The sequence below is a fragment of the Meleagris gallopavo genome, chromosome 14, assembly GCF_000146605.3.
Source record: "Meleagris gallopavo isolate NT-WF06-2002-E0010 breed Aviagen turkey brand Nicholas breeding stock chromosome 14, Turkey_5.1, whole genome shotgun sequence".
Taxonomy (NCBI): domain Eukaryota; kingdom Metazoa; phylum Chordata; class Aves; order Galliformes; family Phasianidae; genus Meleagris; species Meleagris gallopavo.
Genome location: NC_015024.2, coordinates 10,965,728 through 10,988,307, shown reverse-complemented (window position 1 = coordinate 10,988,307; position 22,580 = coordinate 10,965,728). Strand labels below are relative to the sequence as shown.

The following is a 22,580-nucleotide window of genomic DNA, read 5'->3' as shown; positions in this document are numbered from 1 at the left end:
CTTTCCTCCTCACAACACAGGTGTCTGCATTGAGCTACTCTCCAGTGCTCTATGGTATGTGGGAGCAAGGCGCAGGCCCGGCAGGCTGTCCTTGTAGAGCTACATAGAGCTGCTGCCTTCTTGAGCCAGCACTGCTCACACAGCCTGTGCCAGCCGTGCGCTGCTACCTCCATACTTACCCGCCCCAGCTTATGGTCAGCAATGGTACAGGAGTCCATGAAGGTCTGTGCAATGACCAGGAGCACAGCATCTACATTATCTGATGTCTGCACATCAAAAACAAACTGGGGATTCTTGATGATGTTGATCCAAAACCGCAGTGGGAGGCTGCAAGGAAGATGGAAGCATGACAGCTTATCAGCACAGAGTGGCTGTTGTGCTGGAAGATACTCTGCACATACTACTGTTCGTACCCCAAATTAGCCCTCACAGCAAAACCAGCTTTTCACACTGTGCTTTACTGCCCTGCACTCTCATTATGCTTCTCCTCAGGAGACAGAGATGGCTGTCTCTTTGCAAGGGGTAGCTCCAAATAGGTTAGCAACACCTCCATCATAGCCCACAGGAAGACCATACCTGTTTGTCTTCCAGATATGGATGGTCTCAGGGTCTGCAATCCCATAGTGTAATGCTTGCTCATCCAGCAGATCAAAGAAGTATTTGACTGCCAGAGGGACAGGGCGGCTAGTACTGAGGATCACCTGGAACAAGTCATCCACAAACTTCTGCAGAGTGCCCTGTGGAGAACCAAGCAGAACATGGTCATCACAGGTAGAGGAGAGTGGAGAACCCAGGTCAGGTTACCCTTTTTTGCTCAGCAAAAAAGATCATTTCAGTGATCCCAAAACAACCTCACATCCACTGCAGGAAGCAGCAGTGGAGAAACGAGGCCCCAGAGGTGCCTGGAATGGAGGCCAGACTAAAGTCTGTGAACAACCAAAACACAGAAGGCAATCAGACCCACTCACAGTCAGTTTGGGGAGTTACTACAGGAGAGACAGCCTGCAACATTATGGGTTGGCACTGTAGTGTAGAGACTGACCAGTGGAGGGGGACTGCTGACTGCCAGCTGCTGTGTTGAGCCAGACAGGAACAAAGAGAAAGGGTTTGTTTGCTCAGCAGCTAGAAAAAAAGTTTGTGGGCAGAACAGAGGCACTGCTTGGCAAAGTGCCTCGGCTGTCCCTTGAGGAATTGCACTTCTACAAGCAGGATATTGCTGGGGAAAGTGGATGCTGAAAGCTGATCCTTTCTCAAGAACAGAGACTAAGGAACAAGTTCCTGGGTCAATTTTTAACAGTAATACTGGAATAAAGCAAAAAGGAGAATATGAACAGGTGCTATGCCTGATTTTGCTTGCAGCTGAGTCTGTGCATGGCTGATGCAGTTAGCATCATCTTGCTGTAGGAAATGATCAGGTCAATGCTACCTTTTGGGCCACTGATGAAGTGGAAATCAAGCAGACCTAGCAACCCTGTCATCAATGCTACCAAAAACTCTACTGCCAAGCATTAAGCACCCACCTTCATCTGTGGGACCCAGAGATGATAAACACTTTTCATTCTCCTAGAGGCTCTGCAAAACTTCATGCATTAGTAGGAATAAAAGTTTGGTATTGCAGTGCTAGGCTCTTATTTTCATACATGTCCCTGCAGTCCTTCAGGAGGATATGAAAGAAGGTAAGATTGTAAGGGCAACACAATCTGTGCTTCTTCTCACCTTCATAGAGAGCAGACGTGTAAGGTAGATCTCTGGGATTGCCTTGGCTCGCTCCCGATCTCTCAAGCTTCCACGACGATGCTTGGGAAGCTCTGGCTCTTCTGTTGGTTTTACCAGGTGCCAAAGTTTTATCCCGCCTTCATCTGCATCCTCCAGCATGGGTGTTTCTAAACAGGCAGTTATTTAAAGACAATTTCTGTACTGTTCTCACCTTGTCTGCTCAAAATTCCAATTTCCTGACAATCTTATAAGGGTTCAAATTGCCCACCAGCCTTCCATGGCAGCATAAAGCTAAGACTGTGGCAACTCTTGTCCCACCAACTTGACAGGTACTATGAAATTACTTTATAAGAATAAGACATCAAACTCACTCTCTCCTGGGATGTAATCTTGATTCTCTCTATGGATATGCTTGGTCAGCCGTGGAACCAGAGCTACTGTTGCTCCATCAGGCACCTGTACACAAGCAAAAGTCAACATTCAAAACAAACAGCATGTTTCCCATCAGCACAACAGGCAAGTACTTGTAGAGTAAAATAAACTCTGAACACACTGTACTGTTAATAGGAGCAGGGATATTGGGGCATCACCACAGCCTGTCCTGATGGATGGAGAATCTAGTTTGTGCAGACTGAACAACTGACACACAGAGAAAATGGTAGTGCTCAGGGATTGACATCATTCACATTTAGAACAAGTACGATATATTGGTGAAGACGTGACATATTGGTGCAAAGTAGGTCAAAAATCCTCTTTCCAGTCCTAAAAGCTACATCGCAGACCAATGCATTATCACCTGCTAACTGATTTGGACTGGAACACTAATAAACTTAGCAGCACTGCCCTCAAGCTCCAGACCTGTCCAGGCTAGGGAGAGGACTATGCTGGTTGAGAAATTACAGTTCAGGACACAGTACTGACTTTATTTGAATATGCCAATGCAACAAAAGCTGTAGTACTTTCACAGTAATCCATGAGAAGTCAGAGTCATAAATGGGGTATAACTGTGTATAAAAGAGGAAAGGGCGGATGAAGCAATGGTAGAGTCAGTTCTGACCTTGTAATGCTGAAGAGTGTTCAGGCGTTTCCAAGTTCCTTGAACAACAGATGTCACGTCCTCATCAGACAGTATCAGATGACCTGCCAGCCCTGATCTCCACTCTACAGCCATTAAAACACAGGAAATGGAAGGAAAGAAACAACATCAGGCATCTCTGAAAGTCTACTGCACTTCAGCCTGAACTAGTGGAACTTTAAACAGAAAAGAGACCAAATCCTCTCTGATAGACATTATTTAAACGTTACCACTAACAGCAAGAGCTGGCTTAGGACTACAGCATCTCTACACTCAAAAGTCTTCTCCTCCCATACACATTCTCTGTCCATCCCCCAAACCCCATATCCTCTTTCTCAAGCCGCTGCCATGCTCCAGATCTGGCAAAGAACCCCAAGCACCATGAAATGGCAGGGGCTGGACTTCAGTTGCTTCTTTCCTACCCCTGCCTCTTACATTTATACCTTTCCTATGACATGCCATGCTGGGTCCAGCAAAAGTACAAGGTCACCAGTCAGGAACTCTGCATGCTCAGCAGAGAGTGACAAACTTCATGCAGACGTGGGTGCTGTGCACAAACAACCACTTTTTCATGTCCTCATTACATTTTGGCACCAAGGAGTTCTGCTCACCGAGATCCAGGGTGTCTGGGTCTGGTCGATGACAGTACGGCATCCCTTTATAAATCTGATCTAGGATTTTCTCCTTCACTTGTGTTATGGTGTCACAGTCTAGCACTTTAGCAGAAATCCCCTGGGAGTCCTCTGCCCCTCCTGCAGCAACTCCTGCTTGTGTTAAAGCATTTAAAGTCTGTGGAACAAAAGAAAAGGTCACAGCTACTCTGACACATCCGACACATCTACACTTTTGACTTCTGGCATTAAAGCAAGTTAACATCTATTCCTTTCACTGAAGGAGTTTCAGAAAAGAAAATGACACATTGTTGAACGCCATGTTCTTGGCCTTGCCCTGAGAGCTGGAAACCAGTTTAACTCTGCTAGGGAGAGGCTTCCACCATTGCCATCAGCGATTTTATCCCCTTATTTCCAGACACAGAGAGTGGCTCATACACCAGATTACTGTGATGGTAACTCCTATCAGCCAGGGCAAAAGTGCCCGACTTAGCAGAGCTCTCACTCAGCTATAGCACTATGCTGCTGGGAGAAACCTGGCAGGCAGGATACTGTACTTCTGCCTTGATGAGGAGACACTCTGAGCCTTGTCACACCAGAGGGCCCACAGGGAACAAAAGATCTGGTGCTTACCAGAGTGCGATACTCCAGGTCCTCCCTCAGAAGGCGGTTGTCATTCAGGGTGTATTTGGCTTTCCCTGTCACCCAGTCGACAGGCCCCTTGTCCACCTGGTGCTTGATTCCTCGAAACAGCATGTAAAGTGGTTCCCCTACAGAGTCCTGGCACAGAAGGGATGGAGTTTCACCCGTCAGGAATTCACCTTGTTTCCCCCATCAGAACCCAGCAGCCTGGAACCACAGACTCCCAAGTAGAGAGGAGCAGCGGGTCAGAGGACACCGGGAGATGCAGCAGTTACCACTGCAGGCAAAGAAAGTCTCTGCCAACAGCTCCCACTCCAAGCACAGGGAACATGTAGGGACTAAGGACCAGCTGGACACATAAGACCAAGGCATCGCTCTGTCTCCATGCCACTAATCAGGACACTCCTTGCCACTCTCTCCCAGGAGAGGAATTAAATCAGGGGGCATCCTCCCCACACACAGAGCAGCCTATGGCCAGTGTGTCTTACATTGTGATGATACAGGAGCTACACTGAGCTCTCTTCACAATCTAGCAAGGCATCCTGAAACATGGAGTGGCATTAATGCATCGGTCTTCCCCAGTAACTTCTGAAACACAGGATGTTTTTGGCATTATTTCAGCTAATAGTGAGAGACGGAAGCAAAGCTGTGACCGTCTCTCATCTCTTGGCCCTTTTACTCCAGAAGGGTACAAAGAACTCACCCTCACAAATGCATACAGGCAGATGGACATCCAGTTGGTTAACAGCTTCTCTACCACTGTTTCTGTCCTGAAAGAGAGCATGGGGTTGGTCACATGAATATAGTGCACAGCAAGGATGGAGCTGGAGTTAAAGATCACCCCTTCTGAGAAAAGAGAATGCTTAACAATGATAAACGATCAAAAAAAAGAGGGAGAAAAAATAAATTACTTTAGGGACTAGTCAGGTTAAATCCTTTCGATCCCAGTTCTTATTTGAGGCACTTCTTAGCCTGAAGGAGGCACCAAATGACAGAAGTGAAGTGAGACAGACAAGGAGGGGAGAGAGGACAGCCTCCAGCAGGTCTCAAACAAAATAAATTTGTTCAGATCAGAAGGATACACCGGACAGGAGGCTAATGGGGATTCTGTACACAGGAGATATTTCAATTTAGTTTCCAAACATGGCATGATTGTGAGTCCAGGGACCTCTACACAGCAAGTGATACTGGCAGACTTGGCAGTCCCAGTACTTGAACTCAAGAAGAGAACTAACGTACAGCAGCTGCAAAAGAACAGGAATCTGGGGTGGGCAATGCCAGCTTCTTCTCTCATCTTTTTTCCTCCCTGCCAGCTGCTGGCTGAGGTGAGAGGTACCATCATTTGTGCTTCCTCCTGTTTGGCATGTGTTGCCTGGACACATATTGGTTCTACAACTGCAGCTCATACCATAATGTTATCTTACCCACAGCAGTTTCAAAGTTTGCTATCTAGACAGAAAAGCTCTGTCCCCTCAGCTAACTAATGGTGGGGCCACATCTCACATCTGGCTGGCTCACCTCCGCAACATCAGCTTTGGGTTCTTGGCCACGTACTGCTCCACAAGGTCATTCAGGAGTGTTTTGAGGATGTCAGTGAAGTATTCCAACTTCCCATGCAGTGACACAGTAAGCAGCGATGCCACATAGGCCCGGTCTCTTGGGGAGAAAGTGCGCTGGATTTCCAGAGTGTGGATGAACTGGTGGGAGGAGAGACAAACCAGTGTGTGAATCCACTGAAACAAGGCGGCCACAACTACTGGCTCTTGAAAGCAGTGGTGCTGCACAGGGAACTGCACGGGAATGAACTTTACTGAGCGCTGCCTGCTTCCTGCCGCCAGCGGACAGCAATACGACCCCGATCCCGCAGCATGCTGCAGGCACAGAGAGGCACATTACCTTGGTGAGGAAGAGTTTGCTGTTGAGCAGGTTGGAGAGCTGGACCAAGCCCTGCTCCACAGTTTGCCGACGGCACTCAGGGATGTCCAGGTCCCTTTGCAGTGGTGACTCACGGTGGCCCGGAAAGAAAATGCGCTCTGCATAGGACTTGTAGTCCAGGAAGGGGATGCCTGTGCCCACAAGGTCACTTGTGAGGTCCATCATCTCAGTCATCAGGTCTGGGGGAAAGGAAATGCCTGTGATTTTAACCCCATTATCATACAACTGACAGTACAGAGCATGGAGTGAGTCTAGGCAGGAATTAGAGCCAGCAGGATGAGAGTGCTGGGAAGATGAAGCATGTTTCCTATCAGAAGAGTCACACTAGGGTCCCATTACTAGAACATCTATCACTAGACTAGGCACTGGGAGAACTGCACTAGGAACCAGAAAGTGAATTTGGTGATTATTCCCTTTTATAGATAGGAGCTGATTTGCTGTTTTATAAAGAGGAAGCCACAGTTTGGCACTGATCTGTGGTTATAGGCATTAACTACAAATAAAGTGCTAGAAATTTCCTGCACCTCCCTGCTTTCCCACATTAGTTGCAGACTACAATATGAGCTGCGTGCACAGTTCTAGACTGTAGATGCCCCACGCAAGGGCTCACAGCTGAAAGCAGCTGAAGTTCAAGGTTTGCAGACTCAGGATATGTATGGGGTGTAATTTAACCTGCTCTACACACAGACTGGACCAGCTGCCCTTCAGGTCCCTCCAAGTGCGCTGTCCTGACCTTTAGCTCCTCATCTGAGTCTGGAGGATGAACTGGAGAATCATAGGGGTCTTTACAGATCACTGTGCTCTGAATTAAAAAGAAACATTAAATAAGACATTTGGCCACGTTTCAATGCACTGGCATAGGATGAAAGCTATAGCCTGTCCTGAGTTACCCAAATATGCAGCTATGAAAAAGCAGTAGGGCTCAGTGTGATTCTTCAAACTTCCCCAAACCTGCAGAAATGTAGGAGTTCTGTGACTGACCTGTGAATTCCTTTTTGCATCTGTCCCGAACACTTGTTTCTAGATTTTCCAGCTGGATTTGAACTTTCTTGTAATCCCTCAGAGCCTGTTTACTCTTCCTCCTGTAATAAGCAGCAGAATTATTCCCAGTGATTTTAGCCCAGGGATTGTCCTTTACGAGCTGTCGTGTTGCTGCCAAGGACTCCAGGGCAACTGGAGCTCTCATACAATGCCACAGCCTCTCACCTGTATATGAAGACAATGACCAGAACAATCAGTGCCACAAAGGATGCACCAACACCCAGGCCAATCTGTGCCTCCAGCGGGAAGGTGAGCTGGCTTTCTGTGTCATACTGCACTCTGCCCAGGAGGAAGTTCAGGTTTCCCATCTGCACCTGTAAAGAAAGCATACACTGTGATATAAGCTCAGTGCAGCACTGAAAAGCAAAGAAATGGTGTCTCCATCATGATTACAGGTGGTATAAAGCTCTCCTGTAAGGCTATGTCCCACAGCACAACTTCTGAATTCAGCTGCTCCATTTGTTTTCAGGCAGCGTTTGGCACTTACAGGTAGAGTTAAGAACAAGAACAGCTCCTTGCCACTAGGGCTTCTGCCTTTCTTCTTCTCCCTGTCCCACTGCTTCTAGCACCACACGCTGCTTGTGCATCTACTAAAAACACGCCTTCTTGCTGATTCCCTACCGTGAACTCTGGGAGCAAATCAGTGCCCTCCCGCTTTGTGCGATGCCGGGGGCCGGCTGCTCAGAGGGAGGCTCACAGTAGAGATGGTTTCTTGTTAAAGTCTTCACCACGCAGATTCCTTCCCCAATCATGGCCATAACTTCATCCTTGGAAATGGCCAGATCTAGATTTTCCCCCTGGAACAGAAATAGAACAGAACATCAGATGGAACTAAAAACCATCTCCATTATCTATAGTTCCAGAGACGATGAAGGAGACCAGCACCGCAAGATGAGAGGAGCCCTTTCTTTTCACTCCTAAGATGACATGAAGAGGTTGGCAGCTTTGGGTTTGGCAGGTGTAGGCTTTTTTTCATACTAGTATATCATACATGAATAGTCTTACTTTACATTGAGACTGAAAATAAGAGCATGGAACTTTCTATCAGCCCTATGAATCCATACGGGCTCAAGAGGATTTTTTTGGTGCAGTCCTTTCCCACTCTTATTATGTGCCATTTCTCGGGGGTTGAAATAGATGTGCTGTTACAGGCTGCAAGCCTGTCAAATGCTTTAGAACACTGGATGCTGCATGACACCAATTTCAAACAGTCTAAGGTTAGCAACAATTTTGTACAGCGTATGTTATCTCTTGTGTTACCTCCACAGAAATCACACTTCCAGGCTTGTGACGATAGGGCTTGGCAGGATCTTCAGCATTCAGCGGCTTGAGGATGGGGTTGACTTCGTAAGAGAAGGGCATGGGATGCAATGAGTTGAAATCAAAGCTCAGATTATCCAGAATAAATTCCAGTTTGATGTGGACACTCCGCAGTAGCAGGTTAATGGCTGGAGTTTTGCACAGGATCAGGTAGGAGGAGTTAACAAGACATGGTTCTTCAAACTAAAAGCAAAGATAAAAATGTCAGTGGGGAAACACTAACTCTTCTCCTGCAGCCCTGCAATACTTCTCAGCCCTGAGCAATCTGGGGCCAATCTGTGCTCCTTTTATCTGGAGCAACGCCAGAGAAACTGCTAATTGTAGAGAGGAAAATACAAGATCTGAGGAATTCCCTGTGTTCCTCTGAAGACAGTCTTCTGAGCACTGGTTTTGCTGTAAGTACCAAGTTCTCAACAGTGGAAACTTGCTCTGACATTCCCCCAGCAGTAAATTCTGGAGTAGTATCAGCTTTAGATCAAAGACCTCCAACACAAGGCAGACTTACTTAATAACCTGAATGTTTCTGTGAAAGAAGTGTCCTGTGTTGGGTTACATACATTTTAAACATGTGGTGAAAGCATTAGAGTCTTTTTTTCCCCTTCCCCCATAGGAATTCACAGTCTCAAAAAATACTGGAGAAACGGCTTTTACTAGTGCATGTCCACTGGGCACACATTCAGCTCCAGATCTGTGCAATAAAAACCTGAAAGGGATTTAGTATGGAAAAAGAGCATCCTTCATGGTTTGAGAAGCTTTCATATACATGTAAGAACATGAAAAGCATCATCCTCACCATGTATCTTGGAATGCCAGATGAAATGTCAGATGATATGTCAGATGATTGTACCTCAGCAAGGCTCCCGAGTTTATGTACAGGAAGCCCTCTATTGTTTGCACTGTGAATACAAATGCTTGTACTTTGGCTACCAAATATTCTCAATTCTGCAAGATCTGCTGTCTTGATGGTCAGATCAATACCTCCACAGTTACACATCTCAAGACAGGCAGCTGGAGAGCAGGAAAATATTGAACATCCCTAAACAAAAGTAGATCCAACTCATGTCAGTGTTTGTGAAAGCACTTAACCTGGCAGACGTTGCTTTCATTTGGCCAAGACTTAGTTGGTAGGACACAAGCAGGTAAGAGCAACGGGTCCAGATGCCCCAGTGACAGAAAGTCCACCTCTGCAATACAGCGCACCAGCCCTCACACACCCACAGCCCCATTGAGCCCTTTGCCAGGTTACCTGCTGGATGCTGCACAGAGCATCCTTGGGGCACTCAGTGTCTGGGATGATTCTGCGCCATCTCCCCAGCCCTCGGCGCCGGCGTTCAGATGGAGAAACGGTAACTCGAATCTTCGGGCTCTGTACAACATCCAAGTTGTATCCATGAACTCTGAGTACTCTGCCCCCACTGGAAGAGAAAAGCAGCTCATCTCACACACCTATTATTCGCTAGCTCTGTCTTGCCCACGTTCCCACCCTTCTGCTTATGCCCGCTCCTACAAGCCTGGCTTTACTCCAGAGCACAACATAACAAACAGATGCCAGCAGTGCTGTAGTACCTGCCTACCACAGCACAGAGCCCTGGGAAAGTGCAAGCACCGTCTCTGTACCTGAGAAAGCTTTTGGGTGGCTCTGCAAAAGTGATATTGGGATCTAGAGTATATCTGAAGAGGGATCCTTCCAGCCTCCGCTCCTGGTCTCCGTATTTGATAGTGACTGGGAGTTCTGTAGACACATTGCTGGGACTTGTCTGGCATGCCAGCTGATCCTCTGTCATCTCAGAGAGGCTTGAAGAGATAAAAAAAGAGAACAAGGGATTTATACAGCCACTGAAATGACAGGTTTTATAATACAATGCCTTCCTCCTTACCGATAGCCTGTGAACCCCTTCCCCCATCTTCCTAAGTTTAATGATGAAAGGTTCTAAGTCTAATGCTGACAACCCTGCAGGGCTCTAGGGCAGACCTGGGGCAGCGCACAGCCAGCACACTGGCAGGCTCTGATCTTACATGTGGCAAGGGAGGTCTCCGAGCAGGACACTGATCTCATTAGGATGTCCAGTTAGCAGCTTTGAGCCCAGCAGTGTAAGGCAGGTTCCTCCTGCTTTGGGGCCCTGAGTTGGAACGATGGATTTCAGCTCTGGGTTCTGGAAGGAAAAAGAAAGAAGAAAAAAAAGAGAACTTGAGTGCTTGAGTGACAAGGACCTCACAAAATAAGGCAAGGAAAGAAAGCAACAGGGATCTCCATTACTCTGAAAATCCAAGCTATAGATTCCTAATCACAGCAGTCCTCAGCTATCATCCTGCACCTCCTTTTACTGTGGAGTGGTAGCAGCAGAGGGAGAGGACCGACCACACCAGCAAGAAACGTGAGCTAGGAACTTATTTTTCCACAAAATGCAAAAAGCAGATCGGTGCTGCAAATAGCAAAGCCATAAGCCTCACACACAAACCCTAGGATCAACAGTTCAAAGGGATTGTTCAGATCAGTAACTGGATTAAGAACTCAAGTTAGGAAATAAGGTAGCAAATAAACTGTCTGTTTGTCTATAGATGAGGAGATTACCAGCAAGGAGCCCTAAGAATCTGTGTTAAGACCTGTGCAGTTAAACATGTTGTTAGGTCACCTGGGAAGGAGAAAGGAAATTTGATAAAATTATTCACAGCAACAAAAACTCAGTCCCACTGACACGGTGCACAAACATTCAGGGGGGCCTGGCAACAGACTGGGACAAGTAGTTCACTACTAATAAATGAAAAGTGAGATAGATTAAATGAGAAGGAGCTGGGAGACAACAACAGTAAGGCAGCCCAGGTGTGAGCGTTGCTAATGCCCATTTAGGAGTGCTTTAAGAATTCTATTGCCTGCAAAGCACAGATCTCAATAAAAACACAGCAAGCATTATGAATTCCTGGGAAATGGATTGAATATAACAAGGGAATCTTTATGACACAGTACAAATTGCTGTTGCACTCATATCTTCAATACAGAATGCAGCTCCCATCACCTTGCTTAAAAACGGTCATCAGGAAACCAAAGAACAACAAATATAATCCAATACACAAAACATATGGCCAAAAGTGTAATAGCCCAAGACTTTTCAGACATCTCTTTCCTCCTCCCAAGGGAAATGGAGACATGCAACTAGTCACATACAATTAATTCATAGTTGTACAGCAAGGTTGAAAAGCGAGTATTGTACCTTACTTAAATATTTCATAGTCGCTGGGTCTAAGACATCAACAACTTATCAGAAAGCTGCTTAAAAATAAAGAAAACTTCTCTATGCAATGCACAGTAATTCCAGACTCACTGCCACCAGCTGCTGAAGGTCAGAAGATTGTTCAAGCAGTGTTCAAGTTCTTAGTTTTCAAGTTAAGAAAAAGTCACAAGTCCTAATAAGGACTTCAACAAAAATCTCCAAATCAGAAAGATACCTGGGTACAATCCACCAGAGCTGTTCTTATAATCTTAGCAAGAGGGAAAAAAGCCACCCCACACAACACAAACAGCAGATAAATCAGAAAAAAACCACCAGCATCAAGTTTCTGATGGTGTCTTTTGCTCCTGTACAGCAGAAGTACTGAAAGAACAGAGAGAGGTATTAAAGAAGTGAGCTGTATTACCTGGTAGGTGAAAATATGCTCAGAGACTCCACGTCCTCCTCCAGGCACTTCCACCACAATGTGCCCAAATCTCTCTGTCCAGCTCCCACCAGTGACGCACACGATGCTGCAGGACAATCCAAGAACAGTGTCACAGCATGGAAAAGATGAGCCGTACCATTGTGCCACGTTCTAAAACCACCTAGCAACCTCAGCTCCCTTCTCTTGCAGCCTTATCACGTGCTCAGAACACACAACTGAACATGGAAAAACTTCTTTACGAGCTGGTTTAGGTGCGGCAGACAAAAGCAGGTGGTCGTTCGAATGAGCCACTCTATCTGACAGCAGGACAGAAAGGATGAAGCTCACTGTAGCAGCTGCACAAAGAGGCCAAGAACTCCACTACAGTCCAGAGCTGATCCAAACAGTGACTTCCAGGCTGGCAGTGGTCAATCCACACATTAGCACTGTGCCTGATGCAGAACAAAAGTCAAGACAAAGGTCCAGTTGGCGCTGCTCTTCAGCCAGTAGCCTCTAGGACCTGCCAGCTCCCCTGATATGCACCCCCTCATTCTTTCCAGTCTCTCCATTGTAATTTGGCATGGGAGAAGCTGATATGGTGAAAAATCAGGTCATACTTCACATAGAGTAGCAAGGAGTCCTGTGTTAGGGCACTGATTTACCTATAGAAAAACTCAGTTTTGCAACAGATTTTTGCCAGCTTCCTTACACATTAATTTTGTTGGTGCCTTGCTCAGGAGTGAGTTCCATATACACAGCTATATGCCCTCAACCAAAAAGGCTCAGGAATTTGAAGCTAGGCAGTGCAGGGAGCCAGTTTCAAGCCAACCACCTGTGATGCCAGGTGACAGACAGAACAAAGACAGTGCTACCCCAGGAAGATTATGCTCTAATTCTAGGATGAAAACAGAAAGCAGATGGATCCAGACAAACAAAGAGCACAGACAAGACAACACTGCTCAACATAGCAGGCCACTTCCCAGCAGGAACTTACCTGGCTCCCTGGGGGAAGGGTGCTACAGATACCATGGGATGGAAAAATGGGCTTGTGATAGCTCTGATGAGAGGTTACTCACAATTGCTCTGCTCTTCTCATCTCCTGCTGGTTGCTTGGCTCCTTTCCCTCCCTTGTCCACGGCTCCCACTTACCTGCCCTGAAAATATTCTTTTCTCCTTCTCCCTGTTTCCTAGTTACCTCAGTCACATCTCTCAAACCTGACTATATTTTCCTGTTATACAGCCCTTCCCTGACCAGGCACACCAGCTGCTCAGTCACCTTTATTACTGACATAAACTGGATTCAGCACATCTCTTTCCCCTTCTCAGCCTCCTCCTAGCCACTACTTTCACAGGCTCTGTGTAACTGCTAGGCACTGCTAACCAGAAGTGTGCACAGTGCCCAGGAAGACTCCCCTGTCAGTCCCAAGCTAAGGGGATCCTTTCACTGCATTTGTTTTTGGGAGGTTGATGCATAGCCAGCAAGTGAAAAATAACAGTCTAAGGATACGCTCACTGAAGCAGAGGCAACAAGTTGTGCTGTATCTCCAATCACACATTCTCATCCTTGCCATGTGTTAATACGAAATTTCCCTAGCAGTGTCACTTATGAAAGCCATGTCCTTTGCTTTATTGAAATTAAGCTGTGACTGGGAACGCGTGAAACTGCATGGCTCTGAGCCTGTGACTCCCAGAGTTGTTAGCCCACAGGCCCCACACCAGCAGTGTGCTCGGTACATGGTGGCACTGTTTGGTCGCTGCCTTGTACACAAACTTATCACTTCAAGGTCACTGCCTGGGGAGAAACTAATCAGAAGGCAACTGTACTCAGAGGCACTCCCTAGGGAATGGGCAAGGCTCAATACTTGCTACAGAAAAGGCAACAAAATCTCAGCCTGGTGTCAGCAGCCAAGGGAAAAGCCAACGCCTGTCTCTGGGAGAGGTTTGCAGATACTCTACCTGCTAGAGATCTCATACTCTTGAGCATCTACGGCACAGGGAATTCCTGCAACAGTGACAGTTTCTGCAATGTCTTGATGTTTCTGCCCGAGGTTTGAGCCAGTGATGGTGATTCTAGTGCCACCTTCCACTGGTCCAGACAGGGGGTACACCTGCAAAGACATCCGCGCATGTGTAAATGTCACATTATCTCAGACCTCCTCAGTCTGGCACCTGATCTACAGCACAGAGCCCTTCGTGACTGCCCCAATACCAACTGCCTGGTCCAGTTACTGCTATGGATTCACTCTGTTAACCAGGACTAGTACCAGGCTGCATCCTCAGAAGAGACATCATAAAGAATATCATGGTCAGAGCCTTCTTTCCTATTCCTCACCATTGCCAGCATTCCCCAGAGGGTATTAATCCACTCTGGACTTCTATAGGCAAGGACTACTCTGCTTGACCTCAACAACATGCTGACCACTCTGTAGAGCATCTCTACTGAAGAATGGGAATGCACAAGCTGGTACGTGTTACTTGTATCGAAGCAGCAAGCACCATTATCCCCTCAGCATCAGTAAGACAATGAATCACATGCTGCACAAACTTCAAAGCTCCGTCCTTGAGCAGCATCCAAGATGAGCTATGACAAGATGCAGCACATGGACGTTGTGTGCCACTGGAGGGAGGACAAGCTGACAAGCAAAGGGACACATGGCTACAGACACCTGTCATGTGGCAGTTAGCAAGAAACACTTAAAATAAACAAACAAAAATAATTAATCCCAGTAACCTGTCACACCTTTCACATCCTCACTGTGCCACTGTCATTAGTGTTTGCCCTCCTTTACCCCAGGCTCAGTTGGGCCAATCTGTTTCACAGTCTGGCTCAGAACAGTTGGAGGATCCAATCTGCAGATCCTTTCCCAGCTTTTAAATAGTTATGCTTCTTTTGGCACATCAGTTTCAGCTCACATGAGATACAAATACATCATTCCCCAATGTTCTCTATCAGTACAGCAAAAGCTCAGCACAAGTCTAGCATCCTCACATCACCAAGGAATTACAGTGGAATAGGATTAACGTACTCTTCAATGTGCCAACAAACTACTGACCTACACTGTTTGCACTCCCAGTTCACAGACCTCCAGTTTCAACTGGAGAAAGCCATGTACCAGTGAGTAGGTGGTTACTCACGGAGTGAATGAGAGGTGCTGGACACAGGTCTTCTATCTCTTCCTTGCAGGAGCCCCTGAAGATACAGCTGGGCTTGTCACCACCACACCACACACAGTTGTACTTTGAGTCAGCTGTTTGGCAGCGGCTACAGTCAGTGTGTCCCACGGAGCAGTTGTAGAAAGTCACTGGAAGAGAAACATTCAGAAGCATGTGAGAACAGCCCTTAAGGCATAGAATAACTCAGCAATTTGGTGTCCTACATAGCACCCCCTCCACCTCTCTGCTCTGTGAAAACTGATGAAAATAAGGCTATGTTTTCTTCAGTTGCCCTGTGATAGGATTACTACAGATTCAAAATCTCTCTCTATCTACATATATAAAAAAGCTGAGGATTCCTTGATTCCCCTTCCATTCCTTTTGCTGTCCCTTTGAGAAGTGTTGCACTCCTACCGTGAAGATCTGCAGCACTGTCCACTCGAAGGTGCTGCCGCCTCTGCACAAACACCACAGCATTGAATTCGAGTTGAGGTGCTGTGTAGCTGTACTGCAAAGACAGAAACCATCAAGATAAAGGACCTCATGGAGGCACAAACACACTAGCTGAACAGTTTGAAAAAAAAAACAAAGAAATTAACATTCATGCACAGCCTACATGGAGCTTCTATGAATGTAGTCAAAGGAGTATTAGCTCAGGTGATGGCAGCACATGGGCTTGTCCTTACTGGCTCACTCAGTCATCATTTAGCTTTAAAAAGAGAAACAGACATTGGTTCACCAGGAAGAACACTGCAAACAAGCATGTGCTCATGGCAATATTTGTCTGACTTCCTAACTGCATTCCTAAATGTCTGATTTCTAATTACAAGCCACCTGCTCAGAAAATTGTTCAAGCTGGCACTTCTACAATTTCAGGATGTGGGATTATAATTGGTCTGCCGGGCTCGTGTGCTCAAAAGCTGATGTTGTTCCTTTTCTCTTGACTATGCGAGGTTGCAGGAACATCACCTCTGCCCATAAACCTTTCTCTACATAAAATCCACACAAAGGAACCATTGCCACAGATCTGCAAACTGCTAAGCAGCAATTCAAGCTACAGCAGAAGTGGAAGGCTGCAATGAGCAGCGATTCTGAGACAGCACCATTCTGTGCCACGTCAAAGGCAGCAACAGATCTTGTGGCTCAGACCACACAATCCTTCTGCAGCCTGAAATGCTGGTACCACCAGGAAGCAGCACCGCAGAAAAGATCTCTACGGTGTTAAACACTCTACAAATATTTTAGCAAAACGTGCTTTTTTCCTCAGAAACCTTACCTTCCAGCCAGTTAGATAAACAAGGTGAATAAAATTAGTACCAGTGTGAACTGTGAAATACCACCACAAATCCCAAGCGCTCACCTGATTCAGCTGGCAGGTGATGTAACACAGGGACTGGTTTGCTTCATCCCCTTCCACATAAGCATCCATCATCATCATCTTCCCTTCCAAATTCAGGACACACTCATAGTCCCACTGCTGGTCCTGGAAACAAAGGTAGAGCACACAGATTAGTGCATCTTGGAAATACTAAGTGTATTCTTCTTCTCTCTCCTGTAAGCCCTTCCTCAAATTGCTTATGCATGCCTTGTCAAAAAAAGGAGGATATGTACCTGTAACTAGCTCAGCTCCTCCGAGTGGCGAAGTCAAGTTTAACATACAAACTAATTAGTCTGCGGGCTGTGTTCTGAAGTAGATGTTTGTAAAGGGTTGCCAAAGCAGTATTCCATCTTAAGAAGTCTTTAACTTTTTTTTTTTTTAAATTTTTTAAATCAGAGGCACACCCTAGGAATGAAGCTTTCCAGGGCCGGTTTTCCCCACCATGGAAGCCTCAGGTACAACAGGAATAACCACATCAGCATTACCAGTCCAGAAAGGAAGGAGAAGAGATGATCTGTGTTTTGTTTACGGAGACAGAAACAACTAGCAGAGATTCAGCAGGAAGTTACTCCAAGAACTGCCATCTGCACTGCAGCACAGGTGCAACTTAATGCAAATACTTTCAGATCCCCAGCAGGTTGGTGCACACCTGTGGTCTCCCTTTTTCTGCATGCCCTCCTACCCAGGAAGAAATCCAAGTACAAAATTGCTTATTCACAGTAGTCAGGTACTCCTCTAGCTGTTTTTTGCTAGAACACAGGAAAAACCTCAGCAGAGCCACAACTTTCTTAGACAATTATTTTTAGCAGTCCAGTGGATTGGTTGCCCAAACGATGCTCTGCACTAATATGGTTTCTCAATGCCAATGTGAAATAGCAGCTAACTACCCGGTAAAGGTGGAAGTTCTTTCCAAGCAGGGTTATCTTCCTTGCCACATTGACTGGAAACAGTGAAGATCCCTGGATTCCTTGCACACAGGGACATGCACCAGGACCCCAACTAAGCTCTTCATTCTGAAAATAAACACAGCATCTTTAGAGAAAGATTTCCACACCTCTCATAAAGGAAATCAAAAAAACAACAGGCCAACAGAGAAGCAAAGCCCTGTCTGGACAAAGAAACATCTGTGGGAGTTACAAGAAAGCGAAGCACAAGCCTGAAGTAGTGAATAGCAGAAAGCTGTGAATATTCTGGACATCACAGCAGCTGCTACCTTCAGATCAGCAGCATTTCTACAAGACCTGGGAACTTCAGATTGCCACTTCTCATCCCACACATTACAGTGGTCACCTACATTCTCAGAGAGCACAACTTCTTCTACATGCTGAAACATTAGATCAGCAAATCACATCAAATTTCAAATAAGTACAGCCTCAAACTGCAGATTCTGAAGTTCAGCAGCTTACCTCCCAAAATCCAGGGGCATCATACTGATAATCAAGGTCAGGATGGAGGATCCTGGGTAAGTCAGGGACATCCCTCTCTGAAGAATCACCATCACCCGATAAAAGAGTAGAAGCAGAGAAGGGAGACGTGTCATTTTCAGCCTGCAGCAAATCCATCCAATCTTCTGTGTCCTGGAGCTCTGTGTCCTCCCCCAGCAGCGAGTCCTGGGGAGCTGATGGTGGGAGATCTGATGCAGGTATTTCAGTTCCCAGCACGGCAGGAGAGCCATTAGAGGCAGAAGGGTCCTCTGGCATCTGGCCAGGGGTTTGGGGAGATGGGACGGTAGATGTCAGGGCCTCCATGGTAGGAAAAGAACTCAGAGGCCATCTGAAACTGGTGACATGAGGGGAAGGTGTCACTGCTGGCGAAGATGTGAACGGAGGAGTAGCTGCTACAGTGGTAGGTGGCTCAGTGTGCCATGGCTCCTGGGCAGTGGATGGCCCTATGGTTGGCAAGGCTGCATGATCCACGTTTTTGCCTGGGCTGGTGAGAATAGATGCAGCAGGAGAAGCTGTGCCTGGCAGAGTGACAGCAGGTTTGTCCGCTGGCGGTGGCAGGGGGTGTTCTGTGATGGCCTGGAGAGATGCTGCTTCAGCTGAAAGTGTTGAGTATGGGTTGCTGATGATTTCTGTAGACTCGGTCATTGAATTGGAGGCAGCAGAGAATGTGATGTGGTTGGGCTCTGTGGGGGGCACAGTGCTTGATACTGCATGCACAGGGGGAGTGATGGGTTTTATGGCCACCGTTGGGGCTACGGTAGAGGACTTAGTGAGGGGAGCTGCTGAAGAAGGGAACACGCTTGAAGTTGGGATCTGGGCCTAAAGAAAAACAACACAGCAGGGTAAGAGAAAAGAAGTAACACAGAATAAAACCCAAGGACAGAACCACTCCATACTGTCCCCATAGCTATGTTCACAAGAGGATGCTTCACTACAGAATGACTGAGTAGGAGACACACCCTTTCATTGTAGATAATGGTTCCTTCTTCACAGGCTGCTTTGTGGGTGCAGAGGTGCTGCTGGACGCACCAGTTGCATCCCCAGGGACTGCTCACACACTTCTGGCACCTGGAACAGTGATAGAAAAGTAGTTCCTATGCTGATCCAGGACAGGGCAGCCACCCTCCCTAGAACTACAGACAAGAAAAAGCAGGTGCTCACGGTGCTGATTTCCATAGCAGGGCCACTGCAGCACAATCATAGAAAGAGAAGTCCACAGAAGCAATGAAGATGTCATGGAAACGCACTACAAGCTTTATGGTGACATGATCTGAAAGTGAAAATAAAAATTTCTTAGAAATGGTGCCACTCAGACTGCCACTGTTAAAAGACACAGCATGCTCTATGGAAGACACTTGTCAAACCTGGAGACAGATTCCCATCCGTGCTGCTAGCATCTCCATCTCCATCACTAGATTATCCTACGGACACTAAAAACAGGTTGGACAAGTTTATCGGGGCAGTTTAGGACAGCTCTTGCCAACCCAGGGGAAGGAAGATGACTGAAGATCGCTCCATCTAGATTTGCTGTAATTCCACTGTCACCTCTGTATTACAGGGAGAGGTGATATTCCAGGCTCAAAGATGATTGTCGTCATTTGTGATCCAAAGGAAAACCCAACCCTTAGAACCAACATGTGCTTCACATGCAGCTATCACTTCGAGATCTTTGTTTTTATGTCCAGACTGAGAGGTGAGTCAATGAAAGAGTTCACAAGACCTGTAAACTCACCTGCAATGACCACAGACTTATCTGTTTTAAAACCATGTCTCATGTTAACTACAAGGTTCAGGACAGCCAGACTCTCTTTGGGAAAATAGTTATCATTGCTTTATAATAGATCAAATAACTGCAGGAATGGTCATAGCTAACTACATCTGATAGCATGAACCTGAGGGAGATGTTTTGCATAGGGCAGTGCTAAGAATGCCAATTAACCTCATTTCAAACAAATGCCCTCAACCTTAGAACTGAGCATTACGGAAACATATTGCATGCTCTGCCCAACTCCAGGAGCTGCCATTTGTCCAAGATAATTTGTTACAAAAATAAGTAACAAGAAGGCTGCCCTTCCTTCCTCTAAGAGAGATCAGTCTTATTTTTGCATGCAAAAATCTATTCGTTTGCAAAAGTCTGGAAGGCAACAAAGTAGCTATCCTGTCTGACAGAGGATCCCTCAGGCTTGAGCCGGATTCCTAACAAGGTGACAAGAGAGACAGGATGCTAGTAAAAGAGGTGATGAGGTGGCATGAAAAACCAGCATTAAGAAAAAATATGGTATCACATGCTGCTGAAGGCAGGAGTCACTGCAATGCTGCCAGCTCCCATCTCTGTTAGGAAGGTGACTGCATCTGGCAGTGCTGGAACGGCCAACACCTCCCAGGATTTCAGGACTATCATGCTGTATTTATACATTCTTTTCTCCAATTATTTCCCATGACTGCCAATGGTGCTGTTCAACAGCAGAGAAGACAAGGTTGAGCACTTGCAAATTAAGATCTTGCCACCTACATGTAACTCGTCAGCAGTGACAGATGAGCCATATGCAACCTCTAAAGTAAAGCTGAAAAGAGGAAAATATTTTAGCAAGCTGGGAAAAGCTTTTTAAGTAAGAATAGGAAAATACCAGTGTACAAGGCTCTAATGACATCTCATTTAGAAAATTGTATAGTTCTGATTACCAACTTCAAATTACTCTTGGCAGAGTATAAAAATAGCACAAAGAAGGGCTACAAATACAGTGAAGGAGAGAGAAAACCTAAGTAACAACAAATATGAATAGAAGGTTGGCACAGTTAACATAGCAAAACCCTTCTAAGAGCACTTGGCAATAGTTCATTGACTGGAAGAGCTCCTACAGAAGCAGAAGGACAACGCAGATAAGATTCCTGGATGGTTCTTGTCTGATCAGCTCAGGTTAGAAAATAGAAGTAGGTTGCTTCAGAGAAACAAGATGAAAATAACAGGTGAAACACTTAATTGTTGAAATAAAAACAGGATTGGCTTACAAAGGAGTTGCTAAAAGTATCTGAAGCGTAGAATAGTGAAAACTAGACTGTGGATTTATCTTTATGACCTTTTCAGTTTAAATTCAGGTCAATGTTTGCTATCTAAACGGCAAAACCAATCCTGTTCACTTTGCCTGCTGTAATAGGGCATGAAGCCTCCCTCTCTGTGCCTGACTGAAAAGAACACCTGGTTGGTTTCTTCCAAGCAGCACGAAAGCCAGCAGACAAATACCAAAAAAATCAAGGTGCTGAACAACAGAGCTAGCTCAGTTCTGCTGTCATGTTATGACCATGGAGATTGTTTCAGACCTAGCAGACAGCTGTATACCTACATGGCAAAACCTCTACAGCTAGTTAGGTGATTTGTGTGGACTGCTTCCCAGCCAGCACCTGCCTTGTTTACTTCAGCTGAACAAGTTCTCTGAAGAGAGCAGCTCATCAGAGCTCATACCAACAGGCTGGGCAACATCCAATACACAGGCCATACACAGAGAACCTTCTAGATGCTTTGGAGTGGCCAATTAGCAATACTTAGCCAGTTGTTGTATACAGTAATAGCCTGACTGTATTTTCTGAGGTTTTGCTGCATTGCAGATTCATTTTTAATCTTTTTAATGGCTGTGAGTCCCTTCTTCACTTTTCTTACAGGTGCTTTCTTCTCCCATTCATGTGTGGATTTTGAAAAGGTTTGCATTTTAATTTTTTTTTTTTTAACTAATTTTTAAAAACTAAACTTTGTTTCGTAAAAAAAAAAAGAAAGAAAGAAAGAAAGAAAGAAAGAAACAGGAGTGTTTAAGTCAACCCTCTCTCCAGACTTATGACAAAAGCTGCCAAACCAGCAACCACTCCAGACTGCATTTCAGATCATATTCAGATTTTCACAAAACCCTTCAAGGGGGAGCTCCTTTCCAACCACCAGAATTTGGCACTGGAATCTGGCAACAGCCCAGAATAGCACAGGATGTGCGTGACACACAAGTAGCAAGCAAACAGATACTATGGCAGAATGAAATGAACACCTGCTGACGGACCTTGTACATCCATCGCTGTAAATCCTGGCACTCTGACCCAAAAATGTACTTTCTCTTGACAATGCTATCTGAGCTTATCGTGCCCCATTTAAAGCATTTCACTGACCTGCTCCTGCTGGCAAGGCTGGTGTTTGGTTGGGATCTGGTGAAGGACACATGATTCCTGACTCTGTCAGAACTGCTGAGCTTTCATAATCTTGAAAGTAACATGAGTAAAATTCTTCCTCATGTAGAGAAGGTAAGTCTGAGATAGCCAGGAATATCTGTCAATTCAATAGCATACAGTAAATACTCCGTTCTCCAAAACATTCTTCTAGTTCATGTAATATTCTGGTTCTACTTTTTCAAAGCAAGAGCCCCATAAAGCAGTTATCTACACACACATCCATTTTTCTATATCTTTTCGGGCTGGCTGCTTCACCCATCATCTCCTGCCATTTGCCCACTGAACTTGGCATCCACCAAGGAATGGGCAATTTCCTCCCTTTGCTCAAGTCTTTAGCAGAAGACAGATTCTAGTCATGTCCTAACAGACTTCAAAATACTGCCATACCTCAGCTTTTCTGCCAGGTCGCTGGTGCCAGACTGAAG

General features: G+C 45.9%; 1 protein-coding gene across 1 annotated transcript in view; it reads right to left on the bottom strand.

Annotated features, from left to right (window-relative positions):
• Positions 1-22,580, bottom strand: part of PLXNB1 (plexin B1) — a 63,135-nt gene that overhangs the window by 5,299 nt on the left and 35,256 nt on the right. The window contains 28 exon segments of the mRNA XM_010718573.3: positions 180-327; positions 577-737; positions 1,717-1,883; positions 2,088-2,172; positions 2,774-2,877; positions 3,403-3,580; positions 4,036-4,182; positions 4,748-4,814; positions 5,563-5,741; positions 5,941-6,158; positions 6,961-7,061; positions 7,186-7,334; positions 7,642-7,694; positions 7,697-7,817; positions 8,281-8,523; positions 9,587-9,755; positions 9,958-10,134; positions 10,357-10,493; positions 11,974-12,079; positions 13,930-14,081; positions 15,109-15,275; positions 15,541-15,634; positions 16,487-16,609; positions 17,392-17,517; positions 17,911-18,768; positions 18,909-19,017; positions 19,111-19,219; positions 22,096-22,252. Of these exon segments, the coding sequence (XP_010716875.1) occupies positions 180-327; positions 577-737; positions 1,717-1,883; positions 2,088-2,172; positions 2,774-2,877; positions 3,403-3,580; positions 4,036-4,182; positions 4,748-4,814; positions 5,563-5,741; positions 5,941-6,158; positions 6,961-7,061; positions 7,186-7,334; positions 7,642-7,694; positions 7,697-7,817; positions 8,281-8,523; positions 9,587-9,755; positions 9,958-10,134; positions 10,357-10,493; positions 11,974-12,079; positions 13,930-14,081; positions 15,109-15,275; positions 15,541-15,634; positions 16,487-16,609; positions 17,392-17,517; positions 17,911-18,768; positions 18,909-19,017; positions 19,111-19,219; positions 22,096-22,252 (4,605 nt within the window).